This window comes from Protomyctophum parallelum (assembly GCF_964188405.1).
Source record: "Protomyctophum parallelum genome assembly, chromosome: 1".
Taxonomy (NCBI): domain Eukaryota; kingdom Metazoa; phylum Chordata; class Actinopteri; order Myctophiformes; family Myctophidae; genus Protomyctophum; species Protomyctophum parallelum.
Genome location: NC_139697.1, coordinates 49238284 through 49262499, shown reverse-complemented (window position 1 = coordinate 49262499; position 24216 = coordinate 49238284). Strand labels below are relative to the sequence as shown.

The 24216-nt window shown below is 39.3% G+C and overlaps 1 protein-coding gene across 1 annotated transcript in view; it reads right to left on the bottom strand.

Moving 5' to 3' along the window:
* Window positions 1–15337, bottom strand: part of LOC310873516 (plasminogen-like) — a 65280-nt gene extending 49943 nt beyond the window's left edge. The window contains exon 1 of the mRNA XM_083785939.1: window positions 15213–15337. Coding sequence (XP_083642065.1) covers window positions 15213–15285 — 73 coding nt within the window. The 5' untranslated portion in view covers window positions 15286–15337. The remainder of the gene's footprint in view (window positions 1–15212) is intronic.
* Window positions 15338–24216: the final 8879 nt, after the last annotated feature.

Below are 24216 nucleotides of genomic sequence, written 5' to 3'. Positions count from 1 at the left end.
AAATGTTTTGATGAATTGAACATGGTGGACCCTGTTGTAAACAAGTGTAATGCTTATTGGGTCGTCCACTCACAGTTAACAGTCTTTGTATTGAGTTTGTGCTTGAAATGTAGCCTACTGTAATTCTGCAAACTGTTAATAGATATCTCAATCAATCAATCAATCAAACAGGAGTCAGGACAGGGATTTACCCAAGGAATAAAGATTATATATTATCATCTGATCATCTATCCAATCCATACAGTCCACACGACAGGCAGACAGACAGACAGACAGACAGACAGACAGACAGACAGACAGACAGACAGACAGACAGACAGACAGACAGACAGACAGACAGACACGGTCGGGTTGTGCAACCACTCCCTTACGGAGCTGTGTGTGTGGCTGGGTGCCTGGGTCTGAGCACGGAAATAGCAGGGTTGTTTTTCACCACCTGTGTGCAACCTAACACACACACAAACACACGTGCACATATTAACTGTATATATGGTGATTTCGGGTGTGCCAGTACAGTACAGGGACAGTACAGTACAGTACAGTACAGTACAGTACAGTGACAGTACAGTACAGTAACTCTGTCATTTATCTACCGTATCTAAAATAGCAGATCTACAAGCTCATATCGCGCCACCGAGTGGCGCGATACGAGCTTGTAGGTCTGCTATTTTTGAAAGAAATCGAAGAACGACTGACATTTTTAGAATCTGAGTAGTATGTAGAGGCATTATATACAGACCGGAAGTCGGATTAGGGGTATTCTCAAACCTAAGGCACTATGGGCGTGGCCTAACCCTTTTTCCGATGACGTCATCATATTGATCCTGTTTGGGGGCACTTTGCCAGTTTGGCCGTTAGGGTCAGCATTGTTATCTTTGGCAATCATTGATCATCTGGTTCAAACTATTTTGCCATCAAGATTATTTAGACCATAAGTCTATTCATTAATCAGTGAAACTAATTCTCGCCTCCTTTGTGGCAGTTGGTTCTGCACAGACTGTGTGTGTGTGTGTGTGTGTGTGTGTGGGTATTGATTATGTATGCTAGGATCCAACCGAGCTGATCGTATTGATTTTGCTGGGTGTGTGTGTGTGTATTGCTCTTACTTCCATTTTTGGGAAAATGTTTTGAATGAGTTATAAGCAGACAAATCATAGCGATGGTTTCTAACAGCTTAGATCATCTCCAGTTTGGTTATAAAAGTCAGAGAGGAACTGATTATGCAACTATCAGCCTGCTTAACCCCTTGTCAAACCAACTCTAAGTACCCATCTTACTAGGCCAGGGTGCTTTTTATTGATTTTACGTTTCCTTTCAACAGTATGCAGATAGACACCGTTCTGCAGAGACTCATTGACATAGGGGTAAATGGTGGTTTTGTCCATCTTGTCAGAGACTTCCTCTCTGACCGTCCTCAACAGGTCCGTGTTAATGATACTCTGTCCGACATCATTGTGGTTAACACCGGTGCTTCACAGGGGACTATCTTATCCCCCTTACTTTTCTCATTATATACAAATGTATTCACTTATACCAGGGTTTTTCAACTGATTTTGACCCACAGACCACCATTCTTCTGACTAAGAGCAACCTGGGGACCACCACTATCGTGTCAGGTGGGCTGACCACCCGTCCCGCATCTCTTGGGACAGTCGCGAAATAGCACATTTCACTCAGTTCAAGTCATCCCCCAAATCAAAAGATATGGGAAACTAATTTTCGCATCCTCTGTGTGTGTGTGTGTGTGTGTGCAGGGGTATGCGTTTGTATGCATGCAGGCCTACCTCATCCTTTCTACCAGTGATCCTTATCTTTATGACCCAGTCGGCATGGTGATATTGATTCTATGGGTGTGTGGGACCAGGCATAGCATGTGTGGGCATATTGCACCCCCCTTCTTCTGAGCAGGCTATGGGATAGGGGTATTGATTCTATGTGGACCCTGTCACGGCTGTGTAGCATTGTTAAAATTTGTGTTCACCCCTAAAAGTGTGACAGGCTGTGATATAACAAGCACCTATGGGGTGTTTAAGGTAAAGCATTTAGGCAGAATATAGGAGGGTTATAGATGATGTATGTTTAAAAAGTATAATTGATATGATATTGGGTTTTTATTTTAGACCATTGGATTTAGTTAAGTAGAGTTCAATACACATCTTTGGACGTGACTAGGTTCTTTATCAGTATTATATAATATTACAGTTTATTTAGAGTATAAGGCTAGTCATTAACCAATGATACCAATTTTCACATGGTTTCTAAACTTTGAAAGTGTGACGATGTGTTAAGGCATAATGTTGCAAAAGTACCAGATCTTCATTTCCCACAATATGTCAGGCGTACGAGTCTCCACATCTATGTCCAATACTAATATTTCAGCAGATCTCCAACTATAGCCCTCTGTTTCTGTATCTTTCACTCGGTATTGCACCAGGTTGAGTACGATAGATACCTACCATTTTATAAATGGTTCTGTCTACCTTCATTGGTTTGCTTTTCGTCATGCCTCTACCAACTAGGATCCTATGACATCTGTAAATCAGACAGTTAAATCAATAAAAGATGAATGAATGTTGAATGAGTCCAGACATTTATTCTTGAAGTAAATGTGCTAGTAAACACATGAATATAGGGTGTTTGTATCCTTGATGTAGTATCGATGTCAGTAATATGATAGAATCAAATACTGTTTACTGTGAATAAGTTCATGTGGTGAATATATTCTATACATTTAGGGGTTGTCTGGACTCATGCACTGAAACACATTATGTTTCGGGGGTATGTGGTGTACGATGTTTGTGTGTACATGTGTATGTGTGTGTGTACTGTATCTGATGTACGTGTATGGGTGTCTGTGTGTATGTGTGTGTGTGTGTGTGTGTGTGTGTGTGTGTGTGTGTGTGTGTGTGTGTGTGTGTGTGTGTGTGTGTGTGTGTGTGTGTGTGTGTGTGTGTGTGTGTGTGTGTGAGGGCTGATGTTCAGGTATCCTCAGACATGTTTGACCAACTTGAGCTGTGATGGTGGCAATAATATTGATTGGTATACGATTACTTAGATCGGTGTATACAATGTGTAATACAGTACATACTTACATAGACTAATTAGTTAGTTTTTGTTACCATCCCGCAATATTTGACTTTTGATTTGGATATAATTTCACTAATTGGAGGCATCGTTGGTGGAATCCTAAAGGGTGCATATCTATATGCCACTATACGGGACTGTCCCTGTTTGCCACATGTTTAAAGTAATCACGTATAGCATATTGACGTAACCTGTATATTCATGCGTATAATTTCCTGTCAACTAACATTAGCACGCATTCATACTAGTTTTAAGTATATATGTACGATATACTTAGATTTTTTGCATGGTTCAGGTTGTCTTAATGGTTTGTTTTAATGTATGACTTGGATTATTTTTGGTATGTGCTGGTGTGTATGGTGAATTTTGCATGGTCCAGGTTGTCTTAATGTCTTGTTTAATGTATGACTTGTATTATTTTGGTACGTGGTGCTGTATTTTGTGAGTTTTGCATGGTTCAGGTTGTCTTAAGGTTTTATTTTAATGTATGACTTGGATTATTGTGGTAGGTGGAGGTGTATTTTATGGCATTTGCATGGTTCAGGTTGTCTTAAGGTTTTATTTTAATGTATGACTTGAATTATTTTGGTACGTGTTGGTGTATTTTGTGAGTTTTGCATGGTTCAGGGTGTCTTAAGGTTTTGTTTTAATGTATGACATGTATCATTTTTGGTATGTGGGGGTATGGTTTGTGACATTTCCATGGTTCATGGTGTCTTAAGGTTTTATTTTAATGTATGACTTGGGTTATTTTGGTACGTGGCGCTGTATTTTATGGCATTTGCATGGTTCAGGTTGTCTTAAGGTTTTATTTTAATGTATGACTTGAATTATTTTGGTACATGGTGGTGTATTTTGTGAGTTTTGCATGGTTCAGGGTGTCTTAAGGTTTTGTTTTAATGTATGACTTGGGTTATTGTTGGTATGTGATGTGGTGTTTTGTGACATTTGCATGGTTCATGGTGTCTTAAGGTTTTATTTTAATGTATGACTTGGATTATTTTGGTACGTGGTGCTGTATTTTGTGACATTTGCATGGTTTAGGGTGTCTTAATGTTTTGTTTGAATGTATGACTGATATTATTTTGGTACGGGTGGTGTATTTTGTGAACTTTGCATGGTTCACGTTGTCTTAATGTTTTGTTTTTAATGTATGATGTGCATTATTTTTGGTATGGAGGTGTGTGGTTTGTGAATTTTTGCATGGTTCAGGGGGTCTTAAGGTTTTGTTTAATGTATGAAATGCATTATTTTGGTATGTCACAGTATGTTTTGTGAATTTGGCATGGTTCATGCTGCCTTAATGTTTTGTTTTAACGTATGAGTTGTATTATTTTGGTACGTGGTGCTGTATTTTGTGACATTTGCATGGTTCAGGGTGTCTTAAGGTTTTGTTTTAATGTATGACATGGATTATTTTTGGTATGTGGTGTGGTGTTTTGTGACATTTGCATGGTTCATGATGTCTTAATGTTTTGTTTTAATGTATGACATGGGTTATTTTTGGTATGTGGTGTGGTGTTTTGTGACATTTGCATGGTTCAGGGTGTCTTAATGTTTTGTTTTAATGTATGACATGGGTTATTTTTGGTATGTGGTGTGGTGTTTTGTGACATTTGCATGGTTCATGGTGTCTTAATGTTTTGTTTTAAGGTATGACTTGGGTTATTTTTGGTATGTGATGTGGTGTTTTATGAGTTTTGCATGGTTCATGGTGTCTTAAGGTTTTTGTTTTAATGTATGACTTGGGTTATTTTGGAACGTGGTGGTGTATTTTGTGACATTTGCATGGTTCAGGTTGTCTTAAGGTTTTATTTTAATGTATGACTTGGATTATTGTGGTAGGTGGTGGTGTATTTTATGGCATTTGCATGGTTCAGGTTGTCTTAAGGTTTTATTTTAATGTATGACTTGAATTATTGTGGTAGGTGGTGGTGTATTTTGTGAGTTTTGCATGGTTCAGGGTGTCTTAAGGTTTTGTTTTAATGTATGACTTGGGTTATTGTTGGTATGTGATGTGGTGTTTTGTGACATTTGCATGGTTCATGGTGTCTTAAGGTTTTGTTTTAATGTATGACATGGGTTATTTTTGGTATGTGATGTGGTGTATTTTGTGACATTTGCATGGTTCAGCGTGTCTTAAGGTTTTATTTTAATGTATGACATGGGTTATTTTGGTAGCTGGTGGGGTATTTTGTGACATTTGCATGGTTCAGGGTGTCTTAAGGTTTTGTTTTAATGTATGACATGGATTATTTTTGGTATGTGGTGTGGTGTTTTGTGACATTTGCATGGTTCATGATGTCTTAATGTTTTGTTTTAATGTATGACATGGGTTATTTTTGGTATGTGGTGTGGTGTTTTGTGACATTTGCATGGTTCAGGGTGTCTTAATGTTTTGTTTTAATGTATGACATGGGTTATTTTTGGTATGTGGTGTGGTGTTTTGTGACATTTGCATGGTTCATGGTGTCTTAATGTTTTGTTTTAAGGTATGACTTGGGTTATTTTTGGTATGTGATGTGGTGTTTTATGAGTTTTGCATGGTTCATGGTGTCTTAAGGTTTTTGTTTTAATGTATGACATGGGTTATTTTGGAACGTGGTGGTGTATCTTGTGACATTTGCATGGTTCAGGTTGTCTTAAGGTTTTGTTTTAATGTATGACATGGGTTATTTTGGTAGCTGGTGGGGTATTTTGTGACATATGCATGGTTCAGGGTGTCTTAATGTTTTGTTTTAATGTATGACATGGGTTATTTTTGGTATGTGATGTGGTGTTTTGTGACATTTGCATGGTTCAGGGTGTCTTAAGGTTTTGTTTTAATGTATGGCATGGGTTATTTTTGGTATGTGGTGTGGTGTTTTGTGACATTTGCATGGTTCAGGGTGTCTTAAGGTTTTATTTTAATGTATGACGTGGATTATTTTTGGTATGTGTGCTGTATTTTGTGACATGTGCATGGTTCAGGGTGTCTTAATGTTTTGTTTTAAGGTACGACTTGGGTTATTTTTGGTATGTGGTGTGGTGTTTTGTGACATATGCATGGTTCAGGTTGTCTTAAGGTTTTGTTTTAATGTATGACTTGGATTATTTTTGGTACGTGGTGGGGTATTTTGTGAGTTTTGCATGGTTCAGGGTGTCTTAAGGTTTTGTTTTAATGTATGACTTGGGTTTTTTTTTTTTTGGTATGTGATGTGGTGTATTTTGTGACATATGCATGGTTCAGGGTGTCTTAATGTTTTGTTTTAATGTATGACATGGGTTATTTTTGGTATGTGATATGGTGTTTTGTGACATTTGCATGGTTCAGGGTGTCTTAAGGTTTTGTTTTAATGTATGACATGGGTTATTTTTGGTAAGTTGTGGTGTATTTTGTGACATATGCATGGTTCAGGTTGTCTTAAGGTTTTATTTTAATGTATGACTTGGATTATTATGGTATGTGGTGGTGTATTTTGTGACATTTGCATGGTCCACGGTGTCTTAAGGTTTTGTTTTAATGTATGACAGGTATTATTTTGATATGTGATGGTCTGCTTTCTGAGTTTTGCATGGTTCACGGGGTCTTAATGTTTTGTAAGAAGAAATCTGATTAAATCTGAGATTATTATTATTATTATTATTATTATTTTTTTTACAATATGCCAATTTGAAAACAATGCCATTCAAGGTATAAGAAACAAATGGCATTGTTTTCAAATTGGCATATTGTAAAAAAAAAATAATAATAATCTCAGATTTAATCAGATTTCTTCTGTTTGATGGCACTTTCAGATTGACAGTCGCGACTACTCCACGTGGTACTTCCTCTTTCGATTTGGTTTCACTTCCCCAATTTGATGGAGACGTCTGTAATCAACAGCTGGTCAAACAGATGGTCAACCTGCTCGAACACACCACAATACACCAAAATAATACAATACATACCTTAAACAAAACATTAAGACCCCGTGAACCATGCAAAACTCAGAAAGCAGACCATCACATATCAAAATAATACCTGTCATACATTAAAACAAAACCTTAAGACACCGTGGACCATGCAAATGTCACAAAATACACCACCACATACCATAATAATCCAAGTCATACATTAAAATAAAACCTTAAGACAACCTGAACCATGCATATGTCACAAAATACACCACAACTTACCAAAAATAGCCCAAGTCATACATTAAGACAAAACCTTAAGACACCCTGAACCATGCAAATGTCACAAAACACCACATCACGTACCAAAAATAACCCATGTCATACAATAAAACAAAACATTAAGACACCCTGAACCATGCATATGTCGCAAAACACCACACCACATACCAAAAATAACCCAAGTCATACATTAAAACAAAACCTTAAAACACCCTGAACCATGCAAAACTCACAAAACACCACACCACATACCAAAAATAACCCATGTCATACATTAAAACAAAACCATAAGACACCCTGAACCATGCAAAACTCACAAAACACCACACCGCATACCAAAAATAACCCAAGTCATACCTTAAAACAAAACATTAAGACACCATGAACCATGCACATGTCACAAAATACATCACCACGTACCAAAATAACCCATGTCATACATTAAAACAAAACCTTAAGACACCCTGAACCATGCAAATGTCACAAAATACATCACCACGTACCGAAATAACCCATGTCATACATTAAAACAAAACCTTAAGACACCCTGAACCATACAAAACTCACAAAATACACCATCACGTACCAAAATAATCCAAGTCATACCTTAAAACAAAACATTAAGACAACCTGAACCAAGCAAATGTCACAAAACACCACACCATATACCAAAAATAACCCATGTCATACATTAAAACAAAACCTTAAGACACCCTGAACCATGCAAATGTCACAAAACACCATATCACATACCAAAAATAACCCATGTCATACATTAAAACAAAACATTAAGACACCCTGAACCATGCATATGTCACAAAATACACCACATCACATACCAAAAAAAAAAAAACCCAAGTCATACATTAAAACAAAACCTTAAGACACCCTGAACCATGCAAAACTCACAAAATACCCCACCACGTACCAAAAATAATCCAAGTCATACATTAAAACAAAACCTTAAGACAACCTGAACCATGCATATGTCACAAAACACCACACCACATACCAAAAATAACCCAAGTCGTACCTTAAAACAAAACATTAAGACACCCTGAACCATGCACATGTCACAAAATACAGCACACATACCAAAAATAATCCACGTCATACATTAAAATAAAACCTTAAGACACCCTGAACCATGCAAATGTCACAAAACACCACACCACATACCAAAAATAACCCATGCCATACATTAAACAAAACCTTAAGACACCCTGAACCATGCAAATGTCACAAAACACCACATCACATACCAAAAATAACCCATGTCATACATTAAAACAAAACATTAAGACACCCTGAACCATGCATATGTCACAAAATACCCCACCAGCTACCAAAATAACCCATGTCATACATTAAAACAAAACCTTAAGACAACCTGAACCATGCAAATGTCACAAGATACACCACCACGTTCCAAAATAACCCATGTCATACATTAAAACAAAAACCTTAAGACACCATGAACCATGCAAAACTCATAAAACACCACATCACATACCAAAAATAACCCAAGTCATACCTTAAAACAAAACATTAAGACACCATGAACCATGCAAATGTCACAAAACACCACACCACATACCAAAAATAACCCATGTCATACATTAAAACAAAACATTAAGACACCCTGAACCATGCAAATGTCACAAAACACCACACCACATACCAAAAATAACCCATGTCATACATTAAAACAAAACATTAAGACATCATGAACCATGCAAATGTCACAAAACACCACACCACATACCAAAAATAATCCATGTCATACATTAAAACAAAACCTTAAGACACCCTGAACCATGCAAATGTCACAAAATACCCCACCAGCTACCAAAATAACCCATGTCATACATTAAAATAAAACCTTAAGACACCCTGAACCATGCAAATGTCACAAAATACACCACATCACATACCAAAAATAACCCATGTCATACATTAAAACAAAACCTTAAGACACCATGAACCATGCAAATGTCACAAAACACCACATCACATACCAACAATAACCCAAGTCATACATTAAAACAAAACCTTAAGACACCCTGAACCATGCAAAACTCACAAAATACACCACCACCTACCACAATAATTCAAGTCATACATTAAAATAAAACCTTAAGACAACCTGAACCATGCAAATGCCATAAAATACACCACCACCTACCACAATAATCCAAGTCATACATTAAAATAAAACCTTAAGACAACCTGAACCATGCAAATGTCACAAAATACACCACCACGTTCCAAAATAACCCAAGTCATACATTAAAACAAAAACCTTAAGACACCATGAACCATGCAAAACTCATAAAACACCACATCACATACCAAAAATAACCCAAGTCATACCTTAAAACAAAACATTAAGACACCATGAACCATGCAAATGTCACAAAACACCACACCACATACCAAAAATAACCCATGTCATACATTAAAACAAAACATTAAGACACCCTGAACCATGCAAATGTCACAAAACACCACACCACATACCAAAAATAACCCATGTCATACATTAAAACAAAACATTAAGACATCATGAACCATGCAAATGTCACAAAACACCACACCACATACCAAAAATAATCCATGTCATACATTAAAACAAAACCTTAAGACACCCTGAACCATGCAAATGTCACAAAATACAGCACCACGTACCAAAATAATACAACTCATACGTTAAAACAAAACATTAAGGCAGCATGAACCATGCCAAATTCACAAAACATACTGTGACATACCAAAATAATGCAGGTCATACATTAAACAAAACCTTAAGACCCCCTGAACCATGCAAAAATTCACAAACCACACACCTCCATACCAAAAATAATGCACATCATACATTAAAAACAAAACATTAAGACAACGTGAACCATGCAAAGTTCACAAAATACACCACCCGTACCAAAATAATATCAGTCATACATTCAAACAAAACATTAAGACACCCTAAACCATGCAAATGTCACAAAATACAGCACCACGTACCAAAATAATCCAAGTCATACATTAAAATAAAACCTTAAGACACCATGAACCATGCAAATGTCACAAAACACCACATCACATACCAACAATACATTAAAACAAAACCTTAAGACACCCTGAACCATGCAAAACTCACAAAATACACCACCACGTACCAAAATAATTCAAGTCATACATTAAAATAAAACCTTAAGACAACCTGAACCATGCAAATGCCATAAAATACAGCGCCACGTACCAAAATAACCCAAGTCATACATTAAAATAAAACCTTAAGACACCATGAACCATGGAAATGTCACAAACCATACCCCCACATACCAAAAATGATACATGTCATACATTAAAACAAAACCTTAAGACACCCTGAACCATGCAAAACTCACAAAATACACCACCACGTACCAAAATAATTCAAGTCATACATTAAAATAAAACCTTAAGACAACCTGAACCATGCAAATGCCATAAAATACACCACCACCTACCACAATAATCCAAGTCATACATTAAAATAAAACCTTAAGACAACCTGAACCATGCAAAACTCACAAAATACAGCACCACGTACCAAAATAATACAAGTCATACATTAAACAAGACATTAAGACAACCTGGACCATGCAAAATTCACCATACACACCAGCACATACCAAAAATAATCCAAGTCATACATTAAAACAAACCATTAAGACAACCTGAACCATGCAAAAAATCTAAGTATATCGTACATATATACTTAAAACTAGTATGAATGCGTGCTAATGTTAGTTGACAGGAAATTATACGCATGAATATACAGGTTACGTCAATATGCTATACGTGATTACTTTAAACATGTGGCAAACAGGGACAGTCCCGTATAGTGGCATATAGATATGCACCCTTTAGGATTCCACCAACGATGCCTCCAATTAGTGAAATTATATCCAAATCAAAAGTCAAATATTGCGGGATGGTAACAAAAACTAACTAATTAGTCTATGTAAGTATGTACTGTATTACACATTGTATACACCGATCTAAGTAATCGTATACCAATCAATATTATTGCCACCATCACAGCTCAAGTTGGTCAAACATGTCTGAGGATACCTGAACATCAGCCCTCACACACACACACACACACACACACACACACACACACACACACACACACACACACACACACACACACACACACACACATACACACAGACACCCATACACGTACATCAGATACAGTACACACACACATACACATGTACACACAAACATCGTACACCACATACCCCCGAAACATAATGTGTTTCAGTGCATGAGTCCAGACAACCCCTAAATGTATAGAATATATTCACCACATGAACTTATTCACAGTCAACAGTATTTGATTCTATCATATTACTGACATCGATACTACATCAAGGATACAAACACCCTATATTCATGTGTTTACTAGCACATTTACTTCAAGAATAAATGTCTGGACTCATTCAACATTCATTCGTCTTTTATTGATTTAACTGTCTGATTTACAGATGTCATAGGATCCTAGTTGGTAGAGGCATGACGAAAAGCAAACCAATGAAGGTAGACAGAACCATTTATAAAATGGTAGGTATCTATCGTACTCAACCTGGTGCAATACCGAGTGAAAGATACAGAAACAGAGGGCTATAGTTGGAGATCTGCTGAAATATTAGTATTGGACATAGATGTGGAGACTCGTACGCCTGACATATTGTGGGAAATTAAGATCTGGTACTTTTGCAACATTATGCCTTAACACATCGTCACACTTTCAAAGTTTAGAAACCATGTGAAAATTGGTATCATTGGTTAATGACTAGCCTTATACTCTAAATAAACTGTAATATTATATAATACTGATAAAGAACCTAGTCACGTCCAAAGATGTGTATTGAACTCTACTTAACTAAATCCAATGGTCTAAAATAAAAACCCAATATCATATCAATTATACTTTTTAAACATACATCATCTATAACCCTCCTATATTCTGCCTAAATGCTTTACCTTAAACACCCCATAGGTGCTTGTTATATCACAGCCTGTCACACGTTTAGGGGTGAACACAAATTTTAACAATGCTACACAGCCGTGACAGGGTCCACATAGAATCAATACCCCTATCCCATAGCCTGCTCAGAAGAAGGGGGGTGCAATATGCCCACACATGCTATGCCTGGTCCCACACACCCATAGAATCAATATCACCATGCCGACTGGGTCATAAAGATAAGGATCACTGGTAGAAAGGATGAGGTAGGCCTGCATGCATACAAACGCATACCCCTGCACACACACACACACACACAGAGGATGCGAAAATTAGTTTCCCATATCTTTTGATTTGGGGGATGACTTGAACTGAGTGAAATGTGCTATTTCGCGACTGTCCCAAGAGATGCGGGACGGGTGGTCAGCCCACCTGACACGATAGTGGTGGTCCCCAGGTTGCTCTTAGTCAGAAGAATGGTGGTCTGTGGGTCAAAATCAGTTGAAAAACCCTGGTATAAGTGAATACATTTGTATATAATGAGAAAAGTAAGGGGGATAAGATAGTCCCCTGTGAAGCACCGGTGTTAACCACAATGATGTCGGACAGAGTATCATTAACACGGACCTGTTGAGGACGGTCAGAGAGGAAGTCTCTGACAAGATGGACAAAACCACCATTTACCCCTATGTCAATGAGTCTCTGCAGAACGGTGTCTATCTGCATACTGTTGAAAGGAAACGTAAAATCAATAAAAAACACCCTGGCCTAGTAAGATGGGTACTTAGAGTTGGTTTGACAAGGGGTTAAGCAGGCTGATAGTTGCATAATCAGTTCCTCTCTGACTTTTATAACCAAACTGGAGATGATCTAAGCTGTTAGAAACCATCGCTATGATTTGTCTGCTTATAACTCATTCAAAACATTTTCCCAAAAATGGAAGTAAGAGCAATACACACACACACACCCAGCAAAATCAATACGATCAGCTCGGTTGGATCCTAGCATACATAATCAATACCCACACACACACACACACACACACACACACACACACAGTCTGTGCAGAACCAACTGCCACAAAGGAGGCGAGAATTAGTTTCACTGATTAATGAATAGACTTATGGTCTAAATAATCTTGATGGCAAAATAGTTTGAACCAGATGATCAATGATTGCCAAAGATAACAATGCTGACCCTAACGGCCAAACTGGCAAAGTGCCCCCAAACAGGATCAATATGATGACGTCATCGGAAAAAGGGTTAGGCCACGCCCATAGTGCCTTAGGTTTGAGAATACCCCTAATCCGACTTCCGGTGTGTATATAATGCCTCTACATACTACTAATCTGATCTCAGGTCAGAATGGGTTCGTCAGACCAGCGTGTGTCCAGTGGAAACCTCGTATGAATCTGATCTCAGGTCAGAATGGGTTAATCTAGTCCACACATCTGATCTAACACTTTAAAGAACCAAGAGTAAAAGTGCAGAAATGTCCCGTTTCAAGTTTTCAAAATGCAATCTTTTGAAAAAAGCCGATCTACAATGCTCACAAGGCCTCACATTGTGACACATTGTGAGCTTGTAGATCTGCTATTTTCAAATAGGCCTACCCTTAACGTAAATGTACTCAGTTACTCTACACCACTGTTAATGAAATGGCATGACATAATTATAAAACATGTTAATGACATCATTATGACGTACGTCATTATAAAACACGTTAGTAACATGCAGGCAAGACATCATTATAAAACATGTGAGTAACATGGCATGACATATATAAAACATGTTAATAACATGGCATGACGTCATTATAAAACATGTGATTAACATGGCATGACATATATAAAACATGTTAATAACATGGCATGACGTCATTATAAAACATGTGATTAACATGGCATGACATATATAAAACATGTTAATAACATGGCATGACGTCATTATAAAACATGTGATTAACATGGCATGACATATATAAAACATGTTAATAACATGGCATGACGTCATTATAAAACATGTGATTAACATGGCATGACATATATAAAACATGTTAATAACATGGCATGACGTCATTATAAAACAGGACACTGGCGTTTCAGAACAAAACTCAAATGAAATAGTAAAAATGACTTATTTCTTCACAGTTATTATTTCTTTACTGCCTGTCTGTCTGCCTGCCTGCCTGCCTGCCTGCCTGCCTGCCTGCCTGCCTGCCTGTCTGCCTGCCTGCCTGTCTGTACCAGTCAAGGTACAGCATGAAGACAAAACACACAAACATAATCAATACTGGCCCAAAAGATAATCTTTTGAACTGCTCCCCCCCTCCCTCTTGCGAGAACACACACACACACACACACACACACACACACACACACACACACACACACACACACGCACGCACACATGCACACAAATGGCAAAAATGGCAGACCTACATACAAGCTCGAGTGCCGTGCTACGAGCTTGTAGATCTGCTATTTTTTCAATAGCTAAAGTATAACATACAATTTTAAGGTGTTTGTAGTTTACTTGAGCATTTTCCATTTCCAATACTTTTACTTCTGCTCCACTGCATCTCAGATCTACATGTTAATATTAATATTAATACTTTTACTTCTACTCCACTGCATCTCAGATCTAAATATTGTACTTTTATACTGCACTACATACTACATACTCGGTGGCGCGCTACGAGCTTGTAGGTCTGCTATTTTTAAATAGCTAAAGCATAACATAATGCTAACACCATGTTCTTTTCACCTCTTTTCATTGCAGCTCAAGAGGCTTCACAGACACAGAAAGAACTCCTTGGCCACAGAAAATCCACTGAATGTTCAAAGTTCAGGGTTCTTTTGGGGGTGTCATTGAGGTCATGAAACCTCAAATAAAAATAAAAATAAATGAAAATGAACGTCATGAAACATGTGAGTAGTTCTTTCCTTACCTTCAGCCTTCAGTGAGTTCAGAGAGAGCAGCCATGATGTGAAGAGAAGAGCCAACGCTGTTAACACACACATCTCTGCACAGCCTGTCAATCAGCCTGTCAATCAGCCTGTCCGCACGTCAACCTGGGAGAGCAGAGAGAGAGAGACTGACTGCATTAGGAGTCCAGTCTAGTCTACCACAAGGATATATATCCCCCCCAGCACAAGGACGGGGTCAAAGGTGCAGGTGACACCACACACACACACTGTCTCATGACCTACTGTGTGAGCCGTGATGAAATCAGCACTCTAGATTAGAGTTTGTTGTTTGATTGATTGACATATTTTATAGTCTAGATCAGTGGTTTTCAACATTTTTCATATCGAGGCCCATTTGAGCCACGGAACCGCCATGTGATGACATTTAGCCTCTCAGACCCATCTGAGCCACGGACCACCATTTGATGACATTTAGGTCACATTCTCACCTAATACTTCGGTAGACTCGAATGCGTATGGGTGGGGAAATTGGGAATCTTGCATATTGAATTGGCTGCGGTTTGCCTTCACACTGTCATTCGCAGCAATTGGAAATGCAGCAGGGGGGACCTTTAACAATGTGTTCCATTCATAAACTAGCCTACACAGTGAAATCTATGGTAATAAAATTACACTCATAACGTGCATGTGTCGTGCCGTCGCCCGTCTGGGACCCCCCCCCCCCCCCCCCTCTCTCTCTCTTTCTCTCACTATACGCACGCAGCCGCCACACACTGTTCTTTTGGGCATGGAGGCACAGCGCTGATATAACTCCCCAGTCCCCACACAGTGACAGGCTGACAGCACTCCATGTCTACGGCACGCACAGACAGACAGACAGACAGACAGACAGACAGACAGACAGACAGAATATTCTGTAGGCTATAATAGGCTACACTGCAGTGTTTTTATGTGTTTTCTTAAGCAATTGATTAATGTACTCGTCCTCATTTCGATCAGGGCTTCAGTCTCCTCATTCGACCACGTCTATCCACAGTAACGGGACATCTTTGCGCTGCGTAAAATATGCCTTCTCCGTCTCCAACTGTGTTCAGCTCCTCACCCGCCACATTGTTTGCTTCATTTCCTTTATTTACTGCGGATTGCATTCACACCTGCACCGAATCGTAGTCAAGTGCGATTGGAAGCGAAGCGAAACCCCCGTTTTTGGGCGGAGTAAAATGCGGTTCTTTGCTGCACATTAGGATTAGAATGAGCCTTCACACCTGCCAGTGATCGGACTAATAACCGACGGTGATGAGAGGGCCTATAGGAGGGAGATAGAGGATCTAACTCTATGGTGCGATAACAACAACCTCTCACTTAACACCAATAAGACCAAAGAAATCATTGTAGACTTTAGGAAGTCCAAAGGCATCCACACCCCCATTTCCATCAAAGGGTCATCTGTCGACATAGTTGATAACTTTAAATTCCTGGGCATACACATCACAGACACATTCACATGGTCACTCAACAACGAGTACATCCTCAAGAAGGCGCAGCAGCGACTGTACTTTCTGAGGCGCCTTAAAAAATGTAAGTACAAAAGGACTAGTGAACTTTTATCGCTGTATAATTGAAAGTGTCTTAACTGGCTGTATCACAGTGTGGTACGGTAACACGACCGCTCAGGATTGCAAGAGGTTGCAGAGGACCATTAAAACAGCGGCTAAAATCATCGGCACTACAGAATTACCCAGTCTCCATAACATCTACACCACTCGCTGTATGAAAAAAGCCCATAACATCATGGAAGACACCAGCCACCCTGCAAATACCCTGTTCAAACTACTCCCTTCCAAAAAACGCTACCAGAGCATCAAATCTCGTACCACCCGTCTCAGTAACAGTTTTTACCCCCAGGCAGTCAGGCTGCTGAACAGCTGACCTTGAACTGTATTGCACTTCACTTGCACTTTTCTTTTCCTGTTTTTGTCTTTTCTTGCACTATAGATGTTTGTTTATGTCCTGTGTATGTAAGACTGAGAGTGCTCTGAGCAAAATAAATTTCATTGTATGTATACTCTGTATCTATACAAATGACAAATAAACCTGAACCTGAACCTGAACCTGATACGAGGTTTCCACTGGACACACACTGGTCTGATTAACCCATTCTGACCTGAGATCAGATTCTATAAATGTCGTTCTTCAATTTTTCTAAAATAGCAGACCTACAAGCTCGTAGCGCACCACTCGGTGGCGCGCTACGAGCTTGTAGATCTGCTATTTTTCAATATCCTGGGTACCGCCCTGGGTAACCGGCCTGTGTACCACCCTGGGTACCAGATTCTAAAAATGTCTTCTACATCCTGACAGTTTTCTGAAAAAGCTATTTTCACTATCTAATATAATCACTATAGCTGCATTACCTACGTTTACTGGGGACCCCCTCGGAATCCCCCAAGGGCCCCGGGGGGTCCACGGACCATTTATTGAGAAGCACTGGGATGCATTCTAAGCATTTATGCTTAGTTATCTTTTATAAATGTCATTTTCAATGTGAAAACAGTCGACTGTAGTTCACTGCTGTCTATATACTTCAAAAAGAGCTGCATTACCTACGTTTACTGGGGACCCCCTGGGAATCCCCCCGGGGGTCCACAGACCCTTTATTGAGAAGCACTGGGATGCATTCTAAGCATTCATGCATTGTGCATTTATTGTATTTTAGATTTTTAGATTTCAGATGTTCCGTGTTCTATGCCATGACCTTCATCTTATTTAACCCGCTATGTGTCATCATTCCCTTTACTGTAACCTCACTTCCCTTCATTTGTTTCCGTTTCCCTTCCATTCCCTCTCTCTGTGTCAGAATGTCAACACCAAACCTCGTGCCACGGCCCAGGACCTGGCCGGCTTCTGGGATCTGCTCCAGCTCTCCATCGAGGACATCAGCCTCAAGTTTGACCAACTTTTACCATCTCAAGTCCAACGACTGGCAGCCGGCGCCCAGCGCAGCTGCCCACTCACCCCCTGAGCGGAAGGTACTACCCACCCCTGCTGTCCAATGCGCTGGCTGGGGTAGGAAAGCCGCCGACACCGGCCTCTCTAGTCCCGCCAAACCCTCCCTTTGTTTTTTAACCTCCCCTTCTTCAACTCACTCCTCGCTCCTTGCTTGGCAGTGAGAACTGACCTCCCTGGTATGACCTATGACCTATGACCTCCCTGGTCCAATGTAATGGGGACCGAGAGATCCATGAAATAATATAGCCCTGTTTTGTGAATTCTGTTCTGGGTAAAGGTCCTGTCTTGAGCATGCATGTCTCAGTGGTTTACAATTTGCACGTGCAGTTGAAATGCTCTTTCTCTGTATATGACAACGCTCAGTAATGACAATACTGAGCGTTTCAAGGATCACCAGCATTGCCATGGATCCATCCTGTTGCTGTCTCTGCAGTCTGCATGAGTCCACTTGGTCTAAATAGAATTGAATAAAATAGAATAGAATTGTTTCAGTACCAATACTGCAATTTAGAACTACTCCTTTACAAGTAAAAGTACGGAAAGGTTGAAAATGTACTTGAGTAAAAGTGCAAAAGTATCGGCATCAAAATGTACTTAAAGTTCCAAAAGTAAAAGTACTCATATTGCAGAATGTCCCACTTCACAAGTTCAAAATGTGTACAAAGTCTATTGAAAATAGCCGATCTACAAGCTCACAATGCGTCGCGCTGCGACGCATTGTGAGCTTGTAGATCGGCTATTTTCAAATGGCCAAAATGTATTGGGTTGAAGTGGTTAATGTATGTTTTCTAATCAAAATTAAAATCGCCAAAGTAACTAAAGTAACTAAAGTTTTCAAATAATTGTAGTGGAGTAAAAGTACAAATGTTGGCTCTGAGATGTAGTGGAGTAGAAGTAAAAGTACTGGAAATTGGAAATACTCAAGTAAAGCACAAATACCTCAAAAAAGTACAGTACTTAAGTAAATGTACTTAGTTACTTTCCACCACTGCATGTCACTGACTTGACCATGTTTTCAAAAGACCTTGCTGTGAACACTGAAGTAGGGTGTCTATCTAAATGATCTATATTTGATCCCATTCTGACCTGAGATCAGATTCATACGAGGTTTCCACTGGACACACACCAGTCTGATGAACCCATTCTGACCTGAGATCAGATTCATACGAGGTTTCCACTGGACACACACCAGTCTGATGAACCCATTCTGACCTGAGATCAGATTCATACGAGGTTTCCACTGGACACACACCGGTCTGATGAACCCATTCTGACCTGAGATCAGATTCTATAAAAATGTCAGTCGTTCTTCGACTTTTCAAAAATAGCAGATCTACAAGCTCATAGCGCGCGCTATGAGCTTGTAGGTCTGCTGTTTTTCAATAGCTAAAGCATGACATGATGCTAATACCAAAATGGGTGCCCGGTCAGAATGGGTTAAGCATGGATGAAACCGTCTATAAATGTGTGAGTCTAGTTTGCATGTCCGTTCACACGTGTGTAAATGTTGCTGCCTTTGTTGCTTTCTGTGTTTAATATGTATCTATGGAGTTTGTCACCCTGCAGTCACAGCTTCTGAATATATTATCTGGATTATGAACGATCCAATTTTATCCATATGGTGTAGTCTAGTTTATTGCAGTGGGTACATTGTGACATATAACCCATTTAACACTCAGCCGGTACTGTAGGTTTCCAGGCTAACTGTGTTATTGGTCTTTAAGTTAATATCTCACACCATTTAACACTTATGATGCTGCCAGACTTCTTCAGAATAAGGCGTTAAGAGTGTTAGAGGCAGATGGGCAACTTTTACTCTGAAAAGCCCTGCCTTCCATTTCGCTCCGAAACCGGGAGGTATAATGTTCCATTACTACCTTGCACTGTCAAGTCTGATCTCTCTCTAGAAGCGAGATGTTTGGTTAAGTCAGAAAGCCTACTGGAGCCATACTGCTGTGCTGTGTTGCTTACCATGTATGAGAATGTGCATTCAGGTAACCCGTTAAACCTGTTATTATGCAAAGTAGTACACCATTTTATTTGGGTTATTGACACAGCGTGAAACTAGGGGGGGGGGGGGCAATAAATATATCACTGGGTACTTAACCCATTCAGGCCTGAGGTCGAAATTAAAAAAAATATATTTTTTTAAATGTAATTTTTTCGGAAAAACCTCATGTTTCTATATCAGTGGTTCTCAAAATTTCATGTCAAGGACCCCCAAAAAAAAAAAATGAAATTGGCCGCTGACCCCCCTTCAGCCTCTGGGGGGGGGGGGGGTATTTATATGCAAATATCATGACCAATGGCATTGAAATGGCATTGCAATGAACATCACTGATGACGTTTAGGTGAAAAAAGAACAGAAAAAAAGTAATTAAATAAAATAAAATTGTTGCTAAAAAGCAACGCTGGGTCTTAGAGGGTTAACTGCTTGCTCTTCACAGATATTGAATCGCTTGCAGAGTTGTTTGACTTGTGACTCACGCTCACCCATACTGTCAGTTGTTGATGGCCAGGTGTTTGTGTCCGGAATGCTGAGATCGTGAAGCATTTCACCTTCGATTGAAAGGCACTTCTCCAGGTTGTTGATCAGACCTTGATTTGCATTGATTGGTGTGAGCTTTGCATTTTGACTATGAATGGAAGTGTGAATGCTTTGGAGGAGAGGACATTCCTTCCCCTGCTATAAACATGAAAAAAAATGATGAAAGAGAGAGGAGAATGAAGAAAGCGTGGTAAAAACAAGACAAAACAAAAAATGCAGGAGCGCAAAAATACATGGTGACTGGTGATGGATGCAATGAATGTATTCCTTGAGCTTCTCTTAAACACATAGACGGATGGAGGATGAGAAGAGAATAAATAGCTGTCTGTCAGACCAGGAGGTTTGGTGGTAGGAATACAACAGGAAACTGCACATACTCCTACAGGTAGACCGGCCGTGGTGGTTTAATGGTTTAATACACAAGCAAGATTAAGAAAATACAAAAAATACAATTGCTGCCATTGAAAAGCTCAGATGATGAATATTAATTGTTACCACTCTTGATTATTGTTATTTTAAACAAAAGTTAAAGCACAAACAACATGCATTTTAAAACGGCTTTTAATATTTAATAATCATATTGTCTATGTCCCTCAAAGTTATTTCTAATGGTTTGAGCCTCAATCACCACTCTGATATAACCAGGCCTTGTCATTTCTTTATGGACTTTGAAAGCAGTTTTAGCTGCAGTACCACACTGTCCTGAGGTGGATAGGGTGCTGATATGCAGATTATTTAATTTTTGAGTCATTATAATACTCATGCTAGATAAAACCATGCTCGTTTCCATTCCATGCCAGCTTGGAAAATCAACAATGGTGGACATTGTAAACAAAGTGGAAATGCAAATTTGCAACTGAAGACTGAAGAAATGGAGGAATTATACAAAGTAGGGTGACATTGATGACATCACGATGAGGCCAAAATCAGTCGAGCTGTTTCTGAGAGCAATTTCCATTAAAACACCCATATGACATGAAGGCCTGATTGTTCAAAATTGGTTATTTGTGGGGATAGAAAACACACATGGGAGCCCCACAAACACAAAAGAAATTTAAAAAGTTGAATTTTATGTTATAGGTCCTTTAATGTTAAACATCTGCATTACTTAATTTACAAGAAAGTCTACACAATTAGAGAATGTAGACCAATTGACTTATTATTAATTAATTTTGCCATTGAGGTGCAATGTGACTGTCCTATAGAGGGCGCCAAGTTACCACGAGAAACAGTCGCGCAGTGGTGGAAAAAGTACTCAAATGTTTTACTTAAGTAAAAGTATCAATACACTGCACTTTGTGGTAATGTTTATGCAATACCACCTCCGACCTCATGGAGGATATATCATATAAATGTGGGCTGTGGCGCTATACTGAGCACTTACTAACGTAGTGCAAACATTTTAACAAGTTTTATCTTGCAAACGTGGTCGTTAACTAGGAAGAAGTTACCTGGAGATGCTTTTTCAGATTTGACGTTGAATCTTTGGCTGTGGAGAAACTTTTCTGGGCAGGGAGGCAAAGTTTACACAGGACTGTCACGTTATTATTCTTCTCCGTCTGGAACGTGAAAAACTTCTGAAACCTCCACTTTTTAAATGCACATTGTGGAATTTGTGGCACTGGTACCGGTGTCTCTGCCATGATGAAGATTGTTGTTGAATCTCTACATCATACATGTGAGTTTCCCTTACATGTTCAGTGCTGCTTACCGTCACTGCACAGTTCGCTTTTTGAAGAAGCCACTAGGAAGCAACACAGCATAGGCAGCCTACGGGTCGTCGCATGCAACATGCATACTGTTATTTCGACTTATTTATTATTATTTTATTGTTTGGTGACGGTGTTATAATAATGTATAACTTGTTTTTAAAATTGATGAGGGGAAGGGGAGAATGTAATCCGCCTGTGACCCTGTAAACATTGACTAGAAGACAGTAAAGACTCATTTATATACATATATATATATTTATATAGGCTCGTGTGGCCTTTTATAGTCGATTCTTTTGGGCTTGTTTTCATAGACCTGGTTGCTTATTTCTCTCGCAAATTGGCAACACCGCCCTGATGCAGCAGCAGCCTCCACTGTGTGAGGATTTTACACAGAGTCAGAGAGCTCCAATCCATTCCGTTTGGTGTTATAATAATTTATAACTTGTTTGTAAAATTAATGAGGGGAAGGGGAGAATGTAATCCTCATGTAACCCCCGTTACAACACCCCCGTTACTGTAATCCAGATTACACATTTTAAAATGTACTCTAAGACGTTACCGTTACGTTTTTTTTAAACGTTTTTTTACATGTAATCCGTTACTTCCCAACCCTGCCCTGGTGCTACACCCGATTGCTATATTGAGGCCCTGGAAAGTGCCTGGAACCCCTGAGTCTGGCGAAGACTTGTGTTTTGCCTTCAGGACCTTGCACCAACAAACAGGTGGAAATCTGTCTGACTGCTTGAGAAGGTTAGAGCGCTCACTGACAAAAGTAGTGCAAAAGGAGGGCCTCCCTAACCACAGAGCCGATTGTGCGCAAATCGACCAACTCATAAGATGATGATGATCTTTATTGCAAACACTATCAGGTCGATTATCCAGTTCCAATAATATTACATATCATATTACAGTTTTTAGAGCTGGGGGCGTGTAGAATGTCATATTGCAATTTTGGGCAAGCGCTTTCGACACCCCGTGGATTGCGCAAAACGGCCTTGAATTAGTCATGGGAGTGTTTAAGGAGTGTTTGAGACGTACCCAATCAACATGTCCGTACTATTCTCTTTACCAGTCAGCTGATGTCACATACGGAATGCGCACTTTGGGGATCGTGGTATTACATTTCTTCATGCTGGCACCATAGAAGACATGACATGACTTTGTCACATTTGGGTTAATTATTCCTATTGCACTGCATGCTGTCACCTTTATGCCTCAAAATAATTTGTTTCTATTGAAAAACACCAGTAAAATAACGTTTATTATATTTTATTTCATTCAAGTCACGATGAAGGAATTAGTTGAATGGGTGCTGCTTAATGCTGTGCCTGTGGCCGCGATGATATATGGCAGGGGTCCTCAACTAGAAATGATGAAGGTCCACAATTTTTTTTTTAATAAGACCGAGGTCCGGTCCCATGTGCGTCCTTCGGAGAGCGGGGCTCTATGCCCGTTTAGTATGGTCAAGCCAAGCTTATACAAATCAGATCCCCTTCCACCCAACCAATAATGGGGTGCAGAGTGCAGGCCCGGAGTGGAACTCCAAATCAGGCCGGGAGTTATACGCCCTGGCAGGCCACACTGCGCGCCCACATAGCGCGCGCCAGAATTTTGGAGGCCCTTGGGGGACATTTTGGGGGCCTTTGCAGCAATTTCACATGAGAAATGTACCATCTGATGTTATTTATATTATTAACTTAAAAAAAAATATATATATATATATATATATATTTCTTTTTTTGGGTGGTCCGCAAA